This window comes from Somniosus microcephalus, chromosome 31, assembly GCF_052327205.1.
Source record: "Somniosus microcephalus isolate GS21.2 chromosome 31, FLI_Smic_1.0, whole genome shotgun sequence".
Lineage (NCBI taxonomy): Eukaryota > Metazoa > Chordata > Chondrichthyes > Squaliformes > Somniosidae > Somniosus > Somniosus microcephalus.
Genome location: NC_141017.1, coordinates 40908539 through 40927896, shown reverse-complemented (window position 1 = coordinate 40927896; position 19358 = coordinate 40908539). Strand labels below are relative to the sequence as shown.

The 19358-nt window shown below is 51.5% G+C and overlaps 1 protein-coding gene across 1 annotated transcript in view; it reads left to right on the top strand.

Moving 5' to 3' along the window:
* Window positions 1–14805, top strand: part of LOC147097805 (3',5'-cyclic-AMP phosphodiesterase 4D-like) — a 66311-nt gene extending 51506 nt beyond the window's left edge. The window contains exons 8-13 of the mRNA XM_085971924.1: window positions 5226–5390; window positions 5700–5799; window positions 6883–7037; window positions 7431–7553; window positions 9617–9799; window positions 10761–14805. Of these exons, the coding sequence (XP_085828050.1) occupies window positions 5226–5390; window positions 5700–5799; window positions 6883–7037; window positions 7431–7553; window positions 9617–9799; window positions 10761–11198 (1164 nt within the window). The 3' untranslated portion in view covers window positions 11199–14805. The remainder of the gene's footprint in view (window positions 1–5225; window positions 5391–5699; window positions 5800–6882; window positions 7038–7430; window positions 7554–9616; window positions 9800–10760) is intronic.
* The last annotated feature ends 4553 nt before the right edge of the window (window positions 14806–19358 follow it).

Sequence of the window (19358 nt, the reverse complement as noted above, 5' to 3'; positions counted from 1 at the left end):
CTGTACAGAGTCACTGTTTATTCAGGGTAAGGGTCACTCACTGTGTAACTGTACAGAGTCATTGTTTATTCAGGGTAAGGGTCACTCACTGTAACTGTACAGAGTCACTGTTTATTCAGGGTAAGGGTCACTCACTGTAACTGTACAGAGTCACTGTTTATTCAGGGTAAGGGTCACTCACTGTGTAACTGTACAGAGTCACTGTTTATTCATGGTAAGGGTCACTCACTGTAACTGTACAGAGTCACTGTTTATTCAGGGTAAGGGTCACTCACTGTAACTGTACAGAGTCACTGTTTATTCAGGGTAAGGGTCACTCACTGTAACTGTACAGAGTCACTGTTTATTCAGGGTAAGGGTCACTCACTGTGTAACTGTACAGAGTCACTGTTTATTCAGGGTAAGGGTCACTCACTGTGTAACTGTACAGAGTCACTGTTTATTCAGGGTAAGGGTCACTCACTGTGTAACTGTACAGAGTCACTGTTTATTCAGGGTAAGGGTCACTCACTGTGTAACTGTACAGAGTCACTGTTTATTCAGGGTAAGGGTCACTCACTGTGTAACTGTCCAGAGTCACTGTTTATTCAGGGTAAGGGTCACTCACTGTGTAACTGTACAGAGTCACTGTTTATTCAGGGTAAGGGTCACTCACTGTAACTGTACAGAGTCACTGTTTATTCAGGGTGAGGGTCACTCACTGTAACTGTACAGAGTCACTGTTTATTCAGGGTAAAGGTCACTCACTGTAACTGTACAGAGTCACTGTTTATTCAGGGTAAGGGTCACTCACTGTGTAACTGTACAGAGTCACTGTTTATTCAGGGTAAGGGCCACTCGCTGTGTAACTGTCCAGAGTCACTGTTTATTCAGGGTAAGGGTCACTCACTGTGTAACTGTACAGAGTCACTGTTTATTCAGGGTAAGGGTCACTCACTGTAACTGTACAGAGTCACTGTTTATTCAGGGTGAGGGTCACTCACTGTAACTGTACAGAGTCACTGTTTATTCAGGGTAAGGGTCACTCACTGTAACTGTACAGAGTCACTGTTTATTCAGGGTAAGGGTCACTCACTGTGTAACTGTACAGAGTCACAGTTTATTCAGGGTAAGGGTCACTCACTGTGTAACTGTACAGAGTCACTGTTTATTCAGGGTAAGGGTCACTCACTGTGTAACTGTACAGAGTCACTGTTTATTCAGGGTAAGGGTCACTCACTGTGTAACTGTACAGAGTCACTGTTTATTCAGGGTAAAGGTCACTCACTGTAACTGTACAGAGTCACTGTTTATTCAGGGTAAGGGTCACTCACTGTAACTGTACAGAGTCACTGTTTATTCAGGGTAAGGGTCACTCACTGTGTAACTGTACAGAGTCACAGTTTATTCAGGGTAAGGGTCACTCACTGTGTAACTGTACAGAGTCACTGTTTATTCAGGGTAAAGGTCACTCACTGTAACTGTACAGAGTCACTGTTTATTCAGGGTAAGGGTCACTCACTGTAACTGTACAGAGTCACTGTTTATTCAGGGTAAGGGTCACTCACTGTAACTGTACAGAGTCACTGTTTATTCAGGGTAAGGGTCACTCACTGTGTAACTGTACAGAGTCACTGTTTATTCAGGGTAAGGGTCACTCACTGTGTAACTGTACAGAGTCACTGTTTATTCAGGGTAAGGGTCACTCACTGTGTAACTGTACAGAGTCACTGTTTATTCAGGGTAAGGGTCACTCACTGTAACTGTACAGAGTCACTGTTTATTCAGGGTAAGGGTCACTCACTGTAACTGTACAGAGTCACTGTTTATTCAGGGTAAGGGTCACTCACTGTGTAACTGTACAGAGTCACAGTTTATTCAGGGTAAGGGTCACTCACTGTGTAACTGTACAGAGTCACTGTTTATTCAGGGTAAGGGTCACTCACTGTGTAACTGTACAGAGTCACTGTTTATTCAGGGTAAGGGTCACTCACTGTGTAACTGTACAGAGTCACTGTTTATTCAGGGTAAAGGTCACTCACTGTAACTGTACAGAATCACTGTTTATTCAGGGTAAGGGTCACTCACTGTGTAACTGTACAGAGTCACAGTTTATTCAGGGTAAGGGTCATTCACTGTGTAACTGTACAGAGTCACTGTTTATTCAGGGTAAGGGTCACTCACTGTGTAACTGTACAGAGTCACTGTTTATTCAGGGTAAGGGTCACTCACTGTAACTGTACAGAGTCACTGTTTATTCAGGGTAAGGGTCACTCACTGTGTAACTGTACAGAGTCACAGTTTATTCAGGGTAAGGGTCATTCACTGTGTAACTGTACAGAGTCACTGTTTATTCAGGGTAAGGGTCACTCACTGTGTAACTGTACAGAGTCACTGTTTATTCAGGGTAAGGGTCACTCACTGTGTAACTGTACAGAGTCACTGTTTATTCAGGGTAAGGGTCACTCGCTGTGTAACTGTACAGAGTCACTGTTTATTCAGGGTAAGGGTCACTCACTGTAACTGTACAGAGTCACTGTTTATTCAGGGTAAGGGTCGCTCACTGTAACTGTACAGAGTCACTGTTTATTCAGGGTAAGGGTCACTCACTGTGTAACTGTACAGAGTCACTGTTTATTCAGGGTAAGGGTCACTCACTGTAACTGTACAGAGTCACTGTTTATTCAGGGTAAGGGTCGCTCACTGTAACTGTACAGAGTCACTGTTTATTCAGGGTAAGGGTCACTCACTGTGTAACTGTACAGAGTCACTGTTTATTCAGGGTAAGGGTCACTCACTGTAACTGTACAGAGTCACTGTTTATTCAGGGTAAGGGTCACTCACTGTAACTGTACAGAGTCACTGTTTATTCAGGGTAAGGGTCACTCACTGTGTAACTGTACAGAGTCACTGTTTATTCATGGTAAGGGTCACTCACTGTAACTGTACAGAGTCACTGTTTATTCAGGGTAAGGGTCACTCACTGTAACTGTACAGAGTCACTGTTTATTCAGGGTAAGGGTCACTCACTGTAACTGTACAGAGTCACTGTTTATTCAGGGTAAGGGTCACTCACTGTGTAACTGTACAGAGTCACTGTTTATTCATGGTAAGGGTCACTCACTGTGTAACTGTACAGAGTCACTGTTTATTCAGGGTAAGGGTCACTCACTGTGTAACTGTACAGAGTCACAGTTTATTCAGGGTAAGGGTCACTCACTGTGTAACTGTACAGAGTCACTGTTTATTCAGGGTAAAGGTCACTCACTGTAACTGTACAGAGTCACTGTTTATTCAGGGTAAGGGTCACTCACTGTAACTGTACAGAGTCACTGTTTATTCAGGGTAAGGGTCACTCACTGTAACTGTACAGAGTCACTGTTTATTCAGGGTAAGGGTCACTCACTGTAACTGTACAGAGTCACTGTTTATTCAGGGTAAGGGTCACTCACTGTGTAACTGTACAGAGTCACTGTTTATTCAGGGTAAGGGTCACTCACTGTAACTGTACAGAGTCACTGTTTATTCAGGGTAAGGGTCACTCACTGTAACTGTACAGAGTCACTGTTTATTCAGGGTAAGGGTCACTCACTGTGTAACTGTACAGAGTCACTGTTTATTCAGGGTAAGGGTCACTCACTGTGTAACTGTACAGAGTCATTGTTTATTCAGGGTAAGGGTCACTCACTGTAACTGTACAGAGTCACTGTTTATTCAGGGTAAGGGTCACTCACTGTGTAACTGTACAGAGTCACTGTTTATTCATGGTAAGGGTCACTCACTGTAACTGTACAGAGTCACTGTTTATTCAGGGTAAGGGTCACTCACTGTAACTGTACAGAGTCACTGTTTATTCAGGGTAAGGTTCACTCACTGTAACTGTACAGAGTCACTGTTTATTCAGGGTAAGGGTCACTCACTGTGTAACTGTACAGAGTCACTGTTTATTCAGGGTAAGGGTCACTCACTGTGTAACTGTACAGAGTCACTGTTTATTCAGGGTAAGGGTCACTCACTGTGTAACTGTACAGAGTCACTGTTTATTCAGGGTAAGGGTCACTCACTGTGTAACTGTACAGAGTCACTGTTTATTCAGGGTAAGGGTCACTCACTGTGTAACTGTCCAGAGTCACTGTTTATTCAGGGTAAGGGTCACTCACTGTGTAACTGTACAGAGTCACTGTTTATTCAGGGTAAGGGTCACTCACTGTAACTGTACAGAGTCACTGTTTATTCAGGGTGAGGGTCACTCACTGTAACTGTACAGAGTCACTGTTTATTCAGGGTAAAGGTCACTCACTGTAACTGTACAGAGTCACTGTTTATTCAGGGTAAGGGTCACTCACTGTGTAACTGTACAGAGTCACTGTTTATTCAGGGTAAGGGCCACTCGCTGTGTAACTGTCCAGAGTCACTGTTTATTCAGGGTAAGGGTCACTCACTGTGTAACTGTACAGAGTCACTGTTTATTCAGGGTAAGGGTCACTCACTGTAACTGTACAGAGTCACTGTTTATTCAGGGTGAGGGTCACTCACTGTAACTGTACAGAGTCACTGTTTATTCAGGGTAAGGGTCACTCACTGTAACTGTACAGAGTCACTGTTTATTCAGGGTAAGGGTCACTCACTGTAACTGTACAGAGTCACTGTTTATTCAGGGTGAGGGTCACTCACTGTAACTGTACAGAGTCACTGTTTATTCAGGGTAAGGGTCACTCACTGTAACTGTACAGAGTCACTGTTTATTCAGGGTGAGGGTCACTCACTGTAACTGTACAGAGTCACTGTTTATTCAGGGTAAAGGTCACTCACTGTAACTGTACAGAGTCACTGTTTATTCAGGGTAAGGGTCACTCACTGTGTAACTGTACAGAGTCACTGTTTATTCAGGGTAAGGGCCACTCGCTGTGTAACTGTCCAGAGTCACTGTTTATTCAGGGTAAGGGTCACTCACTGTGTAACTGTACAGAGTCACTGTTTATTCAGGGTAAGGGTCACTCACTGTAACTGTACAGAGTCACTGTTTATTCAGGGTGAGGGTCACTCACTGTAACTGTACAGAGTCACTGTTTATTCAGGGTAAGGGTCACTCACTGTAACTGTACAGAGTCACTGTTTATTCAGGGTAAGGGTCACTCACTGTAACTGTACAGAGTCACTGTTTATTCAGGGTGAGGGTCACTCACTGTAACTGTACAGAGTCACTGTTTATTCAGGCTAAGGGTCATTCACTGTGTTTATTTCAGGAGAGAGACTTGATGAAGACCTTCAGCATTCCGGTTGACACTTTCATCACCTACATTATGACACTGGAGGATCATTACCATGCCGATGTCGCATACCACAACAGTCTGCACGCGGCTGACGTCACCCAGTCCATGCACGTGCTGCTGTCCACCCCGGCCCTCGATGTGAGTACATTTCGCCCTCACTCCTCTTCAGTATATCTCCTTCACCGTGTGGGGTAGGTGGGAGCGACACATCCAGGGCGAGTGTAACTCCTGCTGCACACAGTCTCTCCCTCAGGGCTCCAGGACAGATTCCCAGACGCTTTTGATTCTTGGCTGGGTGGCTGCTTGCTGCCCTCGCTCCCCTGGGTCCTGCTGGCTGAGGAAGGAGATGCTGCGTGTTTTGGGCCCCTGTTTGATCGCGGGTGGATGCCAGTTATCTACAAATAGACGTAATGTGTGGCCTCTGACTGTGCCTGCGATTTATTTCAGGCTGTCTTCACCGATCTGGAGACTCTTGCCGCACTGTTTGCTGCCGCAATTCACGATGTGGATCACCCGGGAGTTTCCAATCAATTCCTCATCAACACCAGTGAGTATCAAACCCAGCACGGGCACTTTCATTCTTAGTCATTCTCGATTTGTGGGCGTCGCTGGCACGGGCGGCGTTCATCGCCCATCCCTAGCTGCCATGAGAAGGTGGCGGTAAGCCGCCGCCTTGAACCGCTTGCGGTTTGATAGAACTGAGTGTGTTGCTGGGCTGCTTCAGAGGGCAGTGAGGAGTCGGCCACATTGGTGGGCGACTGGAGCCAGACCGGGACAAGACAGCAGCTTTCCTTCCCTGAAGAACATTAGTGAACGGGTTGGGTTCTGACGACAGCCTCATGGTCACTTTTACTAATCACAGCTTTTTATTGCCAGATTTAAAAAAAACTGATTTCAAATTCCCAGCCTGCCACGGCTGGATTCCTAGTCCAGTAACGCAACCACTGCATTACCGGCCTCTACACAGCTCGGGAGTGGAGCCTGATCTGGGGAGATTGTTAACTGCAAGTGTTCATTATTCAGGGTGGCGAGGGCTGCAGGAATCAGCAACTTTGTTTGAAACATTTATTCCTTCCTCTCTCAAAGGCCTGACTCTTGCTGGGGAATGACGGGAAGCAGCCACCCTGCTCTCCACCATCACCCAAGTGGCCGTTCTGTGTGAGCCCAGAGAGTGAGTGTTGGCAGGCTATTCGACTGTAGGCGCCATCATAGCCATCCTAACCTTGTCCTGACCCGATGCCCAGTCACTGGATAGCGATCAGGAACAGCAATCCTGGCTGATTTCCCGCCCCTCCATAGCCCAGCTTGGCTGAGGCCAATCGTAGCCCCTACAATGAGATCACTCACTCAGCGCAGAGCGGGGTTTGAAGCCGAGGCCCTCCTGGGATCAAGGTTCAGTATCACATGGGGCCACTGAGTCACCAGAGGAGCTGACACTGCTCCTGATACTGGTCTCAGCTCCTAAAGGGGCGCAGCATTCTGCCGGTTTGCATCCTCCAGGGACGGGCTGAGATTTGTCCCTGACAGGCAGGTGCCGCCGTGTGTTTGGTGTGAGGAGCCGGTTGTGTGGTTTTAACACTCTGGCCCTGGGCTGATGCCCAGCACTGACGGTTGTGTTACTGTCTCTCAGACTCCGAGCTGGCACTGATGTATAACGACGAGTCTGTGTTGGAGAATCATCACCTCGCTGTGGGCTTCAAACTCCTTCAGGAGGAAAACTGCGACATCTTCCAGAACCTTCCCAAACGGCAGCGGCAGAGTCTGCGCAAAATGGTCATCGACATGGTGAGTCTGCCTCCGCACGTGAACCCTCGGAGCCCCTGCTCTGCTCCCGGCTCAGCCCGGCCCAGCTCGGCGGGTCTCACTCTCGCCTCTGAGTCAGAAGGTCGTGGATTCCATTATCCAGGCTGACACTCCCAGTACCGTACTGAGGGAGTGCTGCACTGTCAGAGGGGCCGTTCTTCAGATCAGACATTAAACGTCACTAAAACAGATGATCTGATCTTTATCGTGTTGCGGTGTGTGGGAGCTTGTTCTGCTGCCGTGTTTCCCACATTACAACAGTGACTACACTTCAAAAGTACTTCATTGACTGTAAACCACGTTGGGGCATCGCGAGGTGGTCAAAGGCGCTATATAAATGCGAGTCTCTCTGTCTGATTTATTGCCCATCCACAGGTTCTGGCGACGGACATGTCGAAACACATGACCCTCCTGGCAGACCTGAAGACCATGGTGGAGACAAAGAAAGTGACCAGCTCAGGAGTCCTGCTGCTCGACAATTACACTGACAGGATCCAGGTACCGACTGTCCCGTGTCCGGGGGCCGGACTGTCCCGTGTCTGGAGGGTCCGACTGTCCCGTGTCTGGGGGGGCCGGACTGTCCCGTGTCTGGAGGGTCCGACTGTCCCGTGTCTGGGGGACCGACTGTCCCGTGTCTGGGGTACCGACTGTCTCTTGTCTAGGGGACCGACTGTCCCGTGTCTGGGGGACCGACTGTCCTGTGTCTGGGGTACCGACTGTCTCGTGTCTGGGGGACCGACTGTCCCGTGTCTGGGGGTCCGACTGTCACGTGTCTGGGGGACCGACTGTCCGTGTCCGGGGGTCCAACTGTCCCGTGTCCGGGGGACCAACTGTCCCGTGTCCGGGTGTCCGACTGTCCCGTGTCCGGGGGACTGACTGTCCTGTGTCCGGGGGACCGACTGTCCCGTGTCCGGGGGACCGACTGTCCCGTGTCCGACTGTCCTGTATCCGGGGGACCGACTGTCCCGTGTCCGGGTGTCCGACTGTCCCGTGTCCGGGGGACCGACTGTCCCGTGTTCGGGGGACCGACTGTCCCGTGTCCGGGGGGCCGACTGTCCCGTGTCTGGGGGCCGGACTGTCCCGAGTCCGGGTGTCCGACTGTCCTGTGTCTGGGGGGGCCGGACTGTCACGTGTCTGGGGGACCGACTGTCCCGTGTCTGGGGGACCGACTGTCACGTGTCTGGGGGACCAACTGTCCCGTGTTCGGGGGACCAACTGTCCCATGTCCGGGGGACCGACTGTCCCGTGTCCGACTGTCCTGTGTCTGGGGGGACCAGACTGTCACGTGTCTGGGGGGACCAACTGTCCTGTGTCTGGGGTACCGACCGTCTCGTGTCTGGGGGACCGACTGTCCCGTGTCTGGGGGACCGACTGTCCCGTGTCTTGGGTACCGACTGTCTCGTGTCTGGGGTACCGACTGTCCCATGTCTGGGGGACCGACTGTCCCGTGTCTGGGGGTCCAACTGTCCCGTGTCTGGGGGGTCCGACTGTCCTGTGTTCGGGGGACCGACTGTCCCGTGTCTGGGGGTCCGACTGTCCCGTGTCCGGGGGTCCGACTGTCCCGTGTCCGGGGGACCGACTGTCCTGTGTCCGGGGGACCGACTGTCCTGTGTCTGGGGGGTCCGACTGTATCGTGTCTGGGGGGACCGACTGTCCTGTGTCCGGGGGACCGACTGTCCCGTGTCCGGGGGACCGACTGTCCCGTGTCCGGGTGTCCGACTGTCCTGTGTCTGGGGGGTCCGACTGTCCTATGTCTGGGGGGTCCGACTGTCCCGTGTCTGGGGGGACCGACTGTCCCATGTCCGGGGGACCGACTGTCCCGTGTCCGGGGGTCCGACTGTCCCGTGTCTGGGGGGTCCGACTGTCCCGTGTCTGGGGGGTCCGACTGTCCCGTGTCCGGGGGTCCGACTGTCACGTGTCCGGGGGACCGACTGTCCCGTGTCTGGGGGGTCCGACTGTCCCGTGTCTGGGGGGTCCGACTGTCCCGTGTCCGGGGGACCGACTGTCCCGTGTCCGGGGGGCGGTCTGTCCCGTGTCCGGGTGTCCGACTGTCCCGTGTCTGGGGGGTCCGACTGTCCTGTGTCCGGGGGACCGACTGTCCCGTGTTCGGGGGGCCGGACTGTCCCGTGTCTGGGGGGACCGACTGTATTGTGTCTGGGGGTACCGACTGTCCCGTGTCTGGGGGGACCGACTGTCCCGTGTCTGGGGGGTCCGACTGTCCCGTGTCTGGGGGGTCCGACTGTCCCGTGTCCTGGGGGGACCGACTGTCCCGTGTCCTGGGGGGACCGACTGTCCCGTGTCCTGTGGGGACCGACTGTCCCGTGTCTGGGGGTACCGACTGTCCCGTGTCCGGGGGGTCCAACTGTCCCCTGTCTGGGGGGACTGACTGTCCCGTGTCCGGGGGGTTCGACTGTCCCGTGTCCGGGGGGTCCGACTGTCCCGTGTCTGGGGGGCCGGACTGTCCCATGTCTGGGGGTACCGACTGTCCCGTGTCCGGGGGGATCGACTGTCCAGAGGTCGGGTGCCGTGGTTACTGAGTGTAGGTGCGTTTGTGTTGCTAGGTGATGAGGAACATGGTTCACTGCGCGGACCTGAGTAATCCCACTAAACCGCTGGAGCTGTACCGTCAGTGGACAGACCGCATCCTGGAGGAGTTCTTCCGACAGGGAGACAAGGAGCGAGAGCGAGGGATGGAGATCAGCCCCATGTGTGACAAGCACACAGCCTCAGTGGAAAAGTCGCAGGTACCAGTGGGCACTGGGCATTCCCACCTGGGGCTGGGAGTCACTGCCCTGGGGCGCGGTTAGTATAACTCTGAGCCACACACACCAGTTAGCCTCAGTACTCCGGGGTTCTCACAGGTTCCTGCTCCTCCTCTCTATCCAGCGACTGTCTGAGTGTGAGCATCGACTGACGATTTGCTGTGATGCCCCCCATGGTTTAATAGCTGACGCTCTGGGCACTTGAGTTAGTGCCAGAGAGAGACGGAGGTTTGTGGGTCCGTACCTCAGTCAGAGTTAGTATCACCAGGAGAGAAGGGAGAAATTTAGTGGAAAAATGTGGGTTCACCTCTGATCCCTGTTCAGCACCTTCCCCGATCTGGGCTTCATGTCATGGGAGCAGCACTGAACAGCGGGACAGACGGCAAGATCCCACAGGGAGGAGGGGGGGAAGGGACGAGGGGAAGGGGGCGGGCAGGAGGGGGAAGAACATGAGAACATAAGAAATAGGAGCAGGAGTCGGCCACACGGCCCCTCGAGCCTGCTCCGCCATTCAATAAGATCACGGCTGATCTTCTACATCAACTCCACTTTCCTGCACTATCCCCATTTCCCTTGATTCCCCTAGAATCCAAAAATCTATCGATCTCAGCCTTGAATATACTCAATGACTGAGCATCCACAGCCCTTTGGGGCAGAGAATTCCAAAGATTCACCGCCCTCTGAGTGAAGAAATTCCTCCTCATCTCAGTCTTAAATGGCCGACCCCTTATCCTGAGACTATGCCCCCTAGTTCTAGACACTCTAGCCAGGGGAAACAACCTCTCAGCATCTACCCTGTCAATCCTCCTCAGAATCTTGTATGTTTCAATGAGATCACCTCTCATTCTTCTAAACGCCAGAGGGTATAGGCCCAATCTACACAATCTCTGGAAGGGAAGGGGAGGAGTTTACTGTCTCTCATGTCAATCTCTGTACCTTGCAGGTGGGGTTCATTGACTACATTGTGCACCCTCTGTGGGAGACCTGGGGTGACCTGGTACACCCTGATGCTCAGGATATCCTGGACACACTGGAGGACAACAGGTACTGGTACCAGAGTATGATTCCACAGAGCCCCTCCCCACCACTCGATGATCCCAGCCAGGGCGAAGAGGTCTGCATCGACAAGTTCCAGTTTGAACTGACGCTGGAGGAGGAAGAGGATTCCGACCGATCAGACAAGGAGAGGAACAGCATGGGAGAGGAGGAAACAAGCTGCCACAGCTCGGAGGAGACCATGCTGAGCACAGTGGAGGTACAGGAGGAGAGAGACAGCGAGGAGGAGACCATGCTGAGCACAGCGGAGGTACAGGAGGAGAGAGACAGCGAGGAGGGACAATCAGGCGCCACAGCCAAGGACGCATCTTCTGTAGAATCATAAAAATGGGCGGCTGGCGTGTGTGGAACAGACAAAACGAATGAAATTTGTCTTTTTTTGGAGACATGCGCATCAACTGTAGATTGGAATCTGCGTCTGTGGGCGGGTTCCACCATCAGACCGCCCTAACACTCAGGAAACTCGCAACGGGAAGGGGGCGGGAGATCAAAGCCATTCTTTGTCTGGTTTGAACCTTCGACGGGTAACGGGGCAAGAGGAGTTTGTTTTGAAATCACACTTGTGTTCCTCACTCTCGCCCCAGCCCGACAGGAGTGAAGGAGAAGGTAACAAGCTGGAGAGAACGACAGACTTTCAACCGGAATCAGGTGAACCAGACTAAGCTTCCTCTCCTCCGCACAGTTTCCATGGCAAGGGGATCTGTTTCTCTGAGTGTGACAGGGTCTGGGGACTGCGTGCCTTTTCTAGAATTATCTACAAGCTTCGTCTTTGTAGTTAAGTCAAGCAATGATTTGTTTTATTTTTAATGTTATATTTTACGCACTGTTTCTTATAATTTATTCTGCGAGGTTCTGGAAAGAGCCAGATCAATGGGACACAAGCCGGTGGGTTTGAAGCTAAACCGGTTACAAACACTAAGCTCTGCTCTTCAATTTGTGAAGTCTTCCTCCAACCTTCTTTTGCACAATACGGCAATATCTTTGGGACATTTTTAAATAATTTATGTTACAGAGATTCTGGGATGTGTGGGATTTGCGGGACTTACTGTGCTGGCTGAGGATGGGAAAGTTTCCTCCGCTCGAGGTTTCCCATTCCTTTGTGCTGGGAGGGCGCTGCACTTTCATGTCTGTGAGCAGCTTTGAGTGGAACGAGGTCAGGTTTGGTCCATCACTCCTGGGTTCCAGCTGTACCACATCAGGACAACCTCTTATCCACTTTACTCCTCTCCTCTTTTGGAGGCACTGACTCTCACTGAGGTCAGCTCCACAGCATCTCCAGTACCTGGCGGCCATTCTTCAGTGAGTGCTGGCAGGCTATTTAACCATGGGAATATCACAGCCAAGCCCAATAGTGTCTTCACCCGATACACATAAACACGCAGACACACACATGCACACAGACACACACGCACATACAAACACACACAGACATACATACGCAGATACATGCGCACATACACACACGCGTGCATACGCATACACACGCGTGCATACGCATACATGGATGCATGCACATACAAACACACGCAGAGAAACACACAAGCATGTACGCACACACTGATATCCTGGGGTGCAAAACAAATACTGGATTCAGAATGATTGCTTCTCTGCCCCAGAATAAGGAGAGAGTTCTGTTCTAAACCACAACCTTTATTTGTTTGTTTCTCCATTTATCTCCGCGATTACACACGGCCTTTAAATTCAGGACATGAAATTGCTGCTCTCCTGGTTTGCTGTATAAGGGTCAGTATAAAGTAGATTTTTTTTGCCTTAAACTCAGTTTGCGCTCGCAAGAGAACTCCCGACAGCTCGCTCTCAATCCCGGAGATGAGATTGTGGGTGTGATGCCATGGAGATTCCTTCCTGTGCCAAGGGCCGAGCTATCGGAGTCTACCAGAATCGCCAATACTCTGCTGTTCTCAGCACCATCAATGGTTCAATCAATCAGGACACAGCCCATGGAACTTGACGCTAATCATATCGAGTTCCAGAACTAACGGGATGAGCTGGAATGAAGTCCTGGCTCTACATTGTCACTTGTGAATCCAGTTAATGGAATTTCTGTCTGCCTTTCTCTGAAAGTAAAATTCCAGAGAGGAAATAGACGGAGAAGGAAGGGTGAGCAGTTCCAGCGAGTGTCCGCTCTCTGTGAACTGAACATGTAAGGAGTGATTGATCACAGTCGGGTATGAAACCAGTCAGAGCCGATCCCTGCCCCAAACAATGTTGCAAATACCACCATTTCTGGGGGATCTTAAACCCCCCAAAAACCTCTAAACATAATGTTAGTTTCTATCCACTGTCCTGCCTGGGCAGCAAGAGTCTAAATGCCTCCACAGAGTCCGCCTCCTGCTCACTGTTGTCACTCCAAGATTCCATCCAGGCTTGTTTTGGGGAGGAGTCCATTTGTTCCAGCGATATCTGACGGAGCAGGAACCCACACAGCTAGAGCCTGATATGGAGCACACGCTCTCCCCATAGCGTAACAGCCATTTAGAATCGTGGGATGATACAGCACAGGAGGAGGCCATTCGGCCCATCGTGCCTGTGCCGGCTCTTTGAAAGAGCTCTCCAAATCAGTCCTACTCTCCTGCTCTTTCCCCATTTTCCCCCCAAAGTATTTATCCAATTACCTTTTGAAAGTTACTATTGAATCTGCTTCCACCGCCCTTTCAGGCAGCGCGTTCCAGATCACAACAACTCGCTGCGGAAAAAAATCATCTCCCGTCTGGTTCTTTTGCCAGTCACCGTAAGTCTGTGTCCTCTGGTTACCGACCCTCCCGCCACTGGAAACAGTTTCTCCTTATTTACTCTTATCAGAACCCCTCATAGCCAGAGCGCTTAGAGTGAGGCTGGCAGAGCCAAAGATTAGACAGCTGGAGCATTGTACGCTTCCCCTGTGTGTCCATATAGCACCACCCTTACCCATTAGAGCACTGAACCGGGCCGAGGGTTGGCTCCAATCCCAGCCTCCAGTCACGGTCTGTCCCTCCCTGTCCCATTATTGTAGTCTGATGTGATGTGACGGGTGTGGGTTAGATTCTGAAGCAAGGTCAGACTTATCCACGAAAGGCATTGACATCACCCAGAGCTGCAGGTTAATTAAAGGTCGGATCACAACAACTGGCTCAAGATTCACACCACGTGAAAGATAAAGTCCATCAGCCCTGGTCAGGATCTGTAGCTTCAGTAGCAATCCTCAGGAATCAGCAGAAACTCCAAAAAGTTAGCACCGCGGACCCCAGATCAGCCAATCATGTTGTCGCCTCAAATTCAGGCACAAATTAAGCAGATTTTATCGGGATGGGTTGGAGGAATCACACCCTGGGGACAGAAAATGGCAGGGGGGGTCACCTACTAGTTCCCTCTTTGGTTTGGCATCCATCTTGTGTCTGATTGTGTCTCAAAATGGCGGTGGGACGTTTTCTACATTGGCGATAGGGGTTCGTGTCCCAACAGCTCTCTGACCAATCGCTGCGACTCATTGCTTGTGGCATCCAGCGGCCTCTTGTGGTTCTGACCCCTCACTTCATTCCTGCTTTAACGGTGGTTTTATTTGTTCCCCTCGGACTCTCCGAGTTGCCGGGTACTTTGGGGAAAACATGTTCCAAATCACGGAGCAGTTAGTGAAAACCCGCTCCCCCATCTCAGCCAAGCGGGCCAGCGAACAGAGAGATATCAGCTGGTGATATCGTGGCCATTCTGTACAGTCTCCACCAACCAGCCAGGTTCAGGCACGGGTCTGTGGTTGTTGTACAGTTTTTTAGTTTGTATTATTCATGATTTTATTTTTTTGGTTCTGGTTTGATATTTGTACATAATGTAATGTTTGTAAATGATTCATTCAAAAGCTGTTGAGACCGAGAGATAATCCTGGTGAGGAGAATAGTGTCAAATCCTGTGTAATATAATGTGCTGTGGAATTGCGAACACTTGGAGCCTGGAACCGCTGATTGACATCTACACCAACCCTGCATCCTTTACCAACATGGGGAGGGGGGTGAAACACGTATGCAGCACACACTCACTCTCGCACACGCTCACTCACACACACACACTCATTCACACTCTCGCACACGCTCACACACACACTCACTCTCGCACGCACTCGCTCACTCACACGCACACTCGCTCACACACACACACTCGCTCACACACACACATTCGTTCACTCACATACACTTGCTCACACACACACACTCACATACACTCTCTTGCGCACACACACACTCATGTGCAGCACACACACACACACACACACGCTCACACGTGCACACACTCGCGCACTCACTCACACAATCGCGCGCACACTTACACACACTCGCGCGCACACTCACTCTCACACACTCGTGCGTGCACTCACTCACGCACGCTCACTCACTCACACTCGCGCGCGCGCGCACTCACACTCGCGCGCACTCACACACTCGCGTGCGCATTCACTCTCGCACACACTCGCGCGCGCGCACTCGCACACTCGCGCACAAACACACACTCGCGCGCACTCACACACACACTCGCGCGCACACTCTATCACGCGCGCTCACTCACTCACACTCGCGCGTGCACTCGCTCTCTCACACTCGCGCGCACACACACTCGCGCGCACACACACGCACGTGCACTCACTATCGCAGACTCACGCGCACTCACACACACACTCGCGCGCACACTCATTCTCACACTCGTGCACGCACTCACTCTCTCACACTCGCGTGCGCACTCACTCGCGCGCGCACTCACTCGCACACGCACTCACTCTCACACATACTCGCGCGCACTCACTCGCTCACTCACACACACACACTCACTCACATACACTCACTCTCGCACACTCACTCTCGCAAACACTCGCTCACACTCGCTCACTCACACACACTCAAATACACTCGCGCACACACACTCACGCTCGTGTGCAGCACACACTCACTCTCACACACACTCTCGTGCACACACACTCATTTACGCGTGCACTCTCACACAGACACGCGCACGCACTCACTCACACACACTCGCGCACTCACTCTCACACACACTCGCGCGCACACTATCACACACTCGCACGCACACTCTATCACACACACTTGCGCACACACTCTCTCAAACACACTCGCGTGTGTACACTCTCTCACACGCACTCACTCTCACACTCGCGCGCACACTCTCTCTCACACACACTCGCAAGCACACACACTCGCGCGCACACTCTCACACTTGTGCACGCACTCACTGACACACACTCGCGCGCGCACTCACACTCTCACACATACTTGCGCGCGCACTCACACACACTCGCACTCACTTGCACGCGTACTCACACATACTCGCGCGTGCACTCACTCTCACACACTCGCACGCGCACTCACTCTCTCACACACTCACGCGCACTCTCACTCGCACACACACACACACACACTCGCGCGTTCACACACTCACTCTTGCACACTCTCACACTTTCGCGCACACTCACTCTCACACACACACACTCGCACTCGTACTCACGCATGGCGGGGGAGTGGGCTTACACATCAGAGATTGGATCAGGCAAAAAGATCAGCGTAAACCCAGATCTGCACAAAGTCTAATTTCTGCCTCTGAAGGGGATATAATTACTAACGGTCCAGTATGAGGCACAACGCCAAAAGCCGACATCTCTCCCTGCACAGATACCCCAATATACTGACTCACAGATTCGCCATCCCACCCCCCCAACGCCCATCCCCTCCCAAGCACACCACCCACCCTCCTCGCCCACCACCCCCCCCTCGCACAAACCCCCTCGCCCATCCCCCCCCTCGCCCATTCCCCGACTGATTCACTCTGTAATATTTAATATCGAGGCTAAACTTGATTGGCCAAATTGTTCTCTGAATCGCATGTTCAGGAATTTGAGAGAATTGGAAACTGCAAACAGGAAACTTGCAGGACCCTTGTGCAGCTGTGTAACACACTCACTGAGCACACACTCACTGAGCACACTCGCTGAACACGCTCACTGAACTCATGCTCACTGAACACACTGAGTGCACACTCGCTGAACTCACGCTCACTGAACACGTTCGCTGAACACACTCACTGAACACACTCACTGAACACAATCGCTGAACTCACGCTCACTGAACTCACTCACTGAACACGCTCGCTGAACACACTCACTGAACACACTCGCTCAACTCACGCTCACTGAACACACTCGCTGAACACGCTCTCGGAACTCACACTCACTGAACACAATCGCTGAGCGCACACTCGCAGAGCTCACACTCACTGAGCTCACACTCACTGAGCTCACACTCACTGAACATGCTCGCTGAGCTCACTCGCTGAGCGCACACTCACTGAGCTCACACTCGCTGAGCTCACACTCGCTGAGCTCACATGCACTCAGCTCACACTCACTGAACTCACACTCACTGAACATGCTCGCTGAGCTCACACTCGCTGAGCACAGATTCACTGAGCACACACTCGCTGAGCACACATGCACTCAGCTGTCTCACTGAACGCACACTCAGCTCACACTCGCTGAAAGCACACTCGCTGAACTCACACATGCTGAACACACGCTCGCTGAGCTCACATGCACTGAGCCCACACTTGCTGAACGCACACTCAGCTCACACTCGCCGAACTCACACACGCTGAACACATACTTGCTGAGCTCACACTCACTGAGCCCACACTCAGCTCACACTCGCTGAACTTACACTCACTGAACACACACTCGCTGAACTCACACTCACTGATCACACTCACTGAACTCACACTCACTGAACACACACTCGCTGAGCTCACACTCACTGAGCGTGCACTCGCTGAGCTCACACTGAACGCACATGCACTGAGTGCACACTCACTGAACACACACTGAGCTCACACTGATCGCACACTCGATGAGCTCACACTGAACACACACTCGCTGAGCGCACACCAGCCTAATGGTAAACAGAACTCCTTCAGGGTCTCCTTCAGGCTAATGAGTCAGAAATGCAGCACCCTGTGGGCAACGTTCCCTTTAAGCTGTGCGGCTGCACAGTGCTCCAGGGATCCCGCGCTGCCAGCTTGTCAATGCAAAAATCACACGCGGTATTTTGCATGGCCAGCACGGCAAGGGGCCATGCAACGACAAAAACATTTCGAGGGAACATTGCCTGTGGGCTGGATATGGCTCAGCGTTTTCCAGTCAGACACCCTGCGGTGAGGGTGAGGTGTGTGTCGTCCACTATCGACCCAACCCGGCTTTGCTCCACCATTGTTTGAATGGACAAAGCTGACTCCAGGCGAACCCCCACTCGCTGCCTCAGCTCAGCCCCACTGTCCAGCTCATTGGGTCTGAGCTCACAGCAGTGACAGTAATTCAAGTCCCGGAAATCGTGAAGCTTTACACAATCATCGTAGACCAACAAAAGATCAAATGGGCATGGTAAAGGTCACGGCTCAGTAGCTGCCACTGCTGGACTGAGCTTCACACTTTGCTGTGCGATTGTATATTTTTAATCCAAGGTGCCCACAGAACAGGAGGGTCTAGGATGGTTTGGTAAAGGACACAGCACTTTCAATATTCAACGTTCCACATTCATCAGATGGACCTGTTGTAAACTGTAGCATCAAATCTCACAGAAATATGTTTGAAAAAATATTAAAAATCACTTGAAATTACCGATTGTAATATTTGTACATTTGTTGCAGTGCTCGGGCGAGAGCTGTCTCTGAACTCGTGCCCAGATTCACATCTCAGCCAGTCCACATTGTGGCTGGGGTTTGAGACATCTCGCTATCTTTGTCCGTCTCTCTCTCAATCCGTCAGTGTAGAATGTGTTCACACTCCCCCCATCAATCAATATATGGGGTTTAATTATGAGAAACGTCAAAAATAAACAAATAAAAAGCACGGAGAAGGTTTGCGGTGAGTTGGTGTCAATCTTTTATATCATAGAACCGTAAACGGTTACAGCACAGGAGGAGGCCACAGGGCCCATCGTGTCGGTGCCACCTCTTTCCCAAACCAATTCCAAACTAATCCCACTGCCCCACTCTCCGATCATAGCCCAAAATCAATTCCAAACTAATTACATTACCCTGCTCTCCCCCCATAGCCCTGTATCAATCCCAAACTAATCCCACTGCCCCACTCTCCGATCATAGCCCAAAATCAATTCCAAACTAATTACATTACCCTGCTCTCCGATCATAGCCCTGTATCAATCCCCAAACTAATCCCACTGCCCCACTCTCCCCCCATAGCCCTGTATCAATCCCCAAACTAATCCCACTGCCCCACTCTCCCCCCACAGCCCTGTATCAATCCCCAAACTAATCCCACTGCCCCGCTCTCTCCCCATAGCCCTGTATCAATCCCCAAACTAATCCCACTGCCCCGCTCTCTCCCCATAGCCCTGTATCAATCCCAAACTAATCCCACTGCCCCGCTCACTCCCCATAGCCCTGTATCAATCCCAAACTAATCCCACTGCCCCACTCTCTC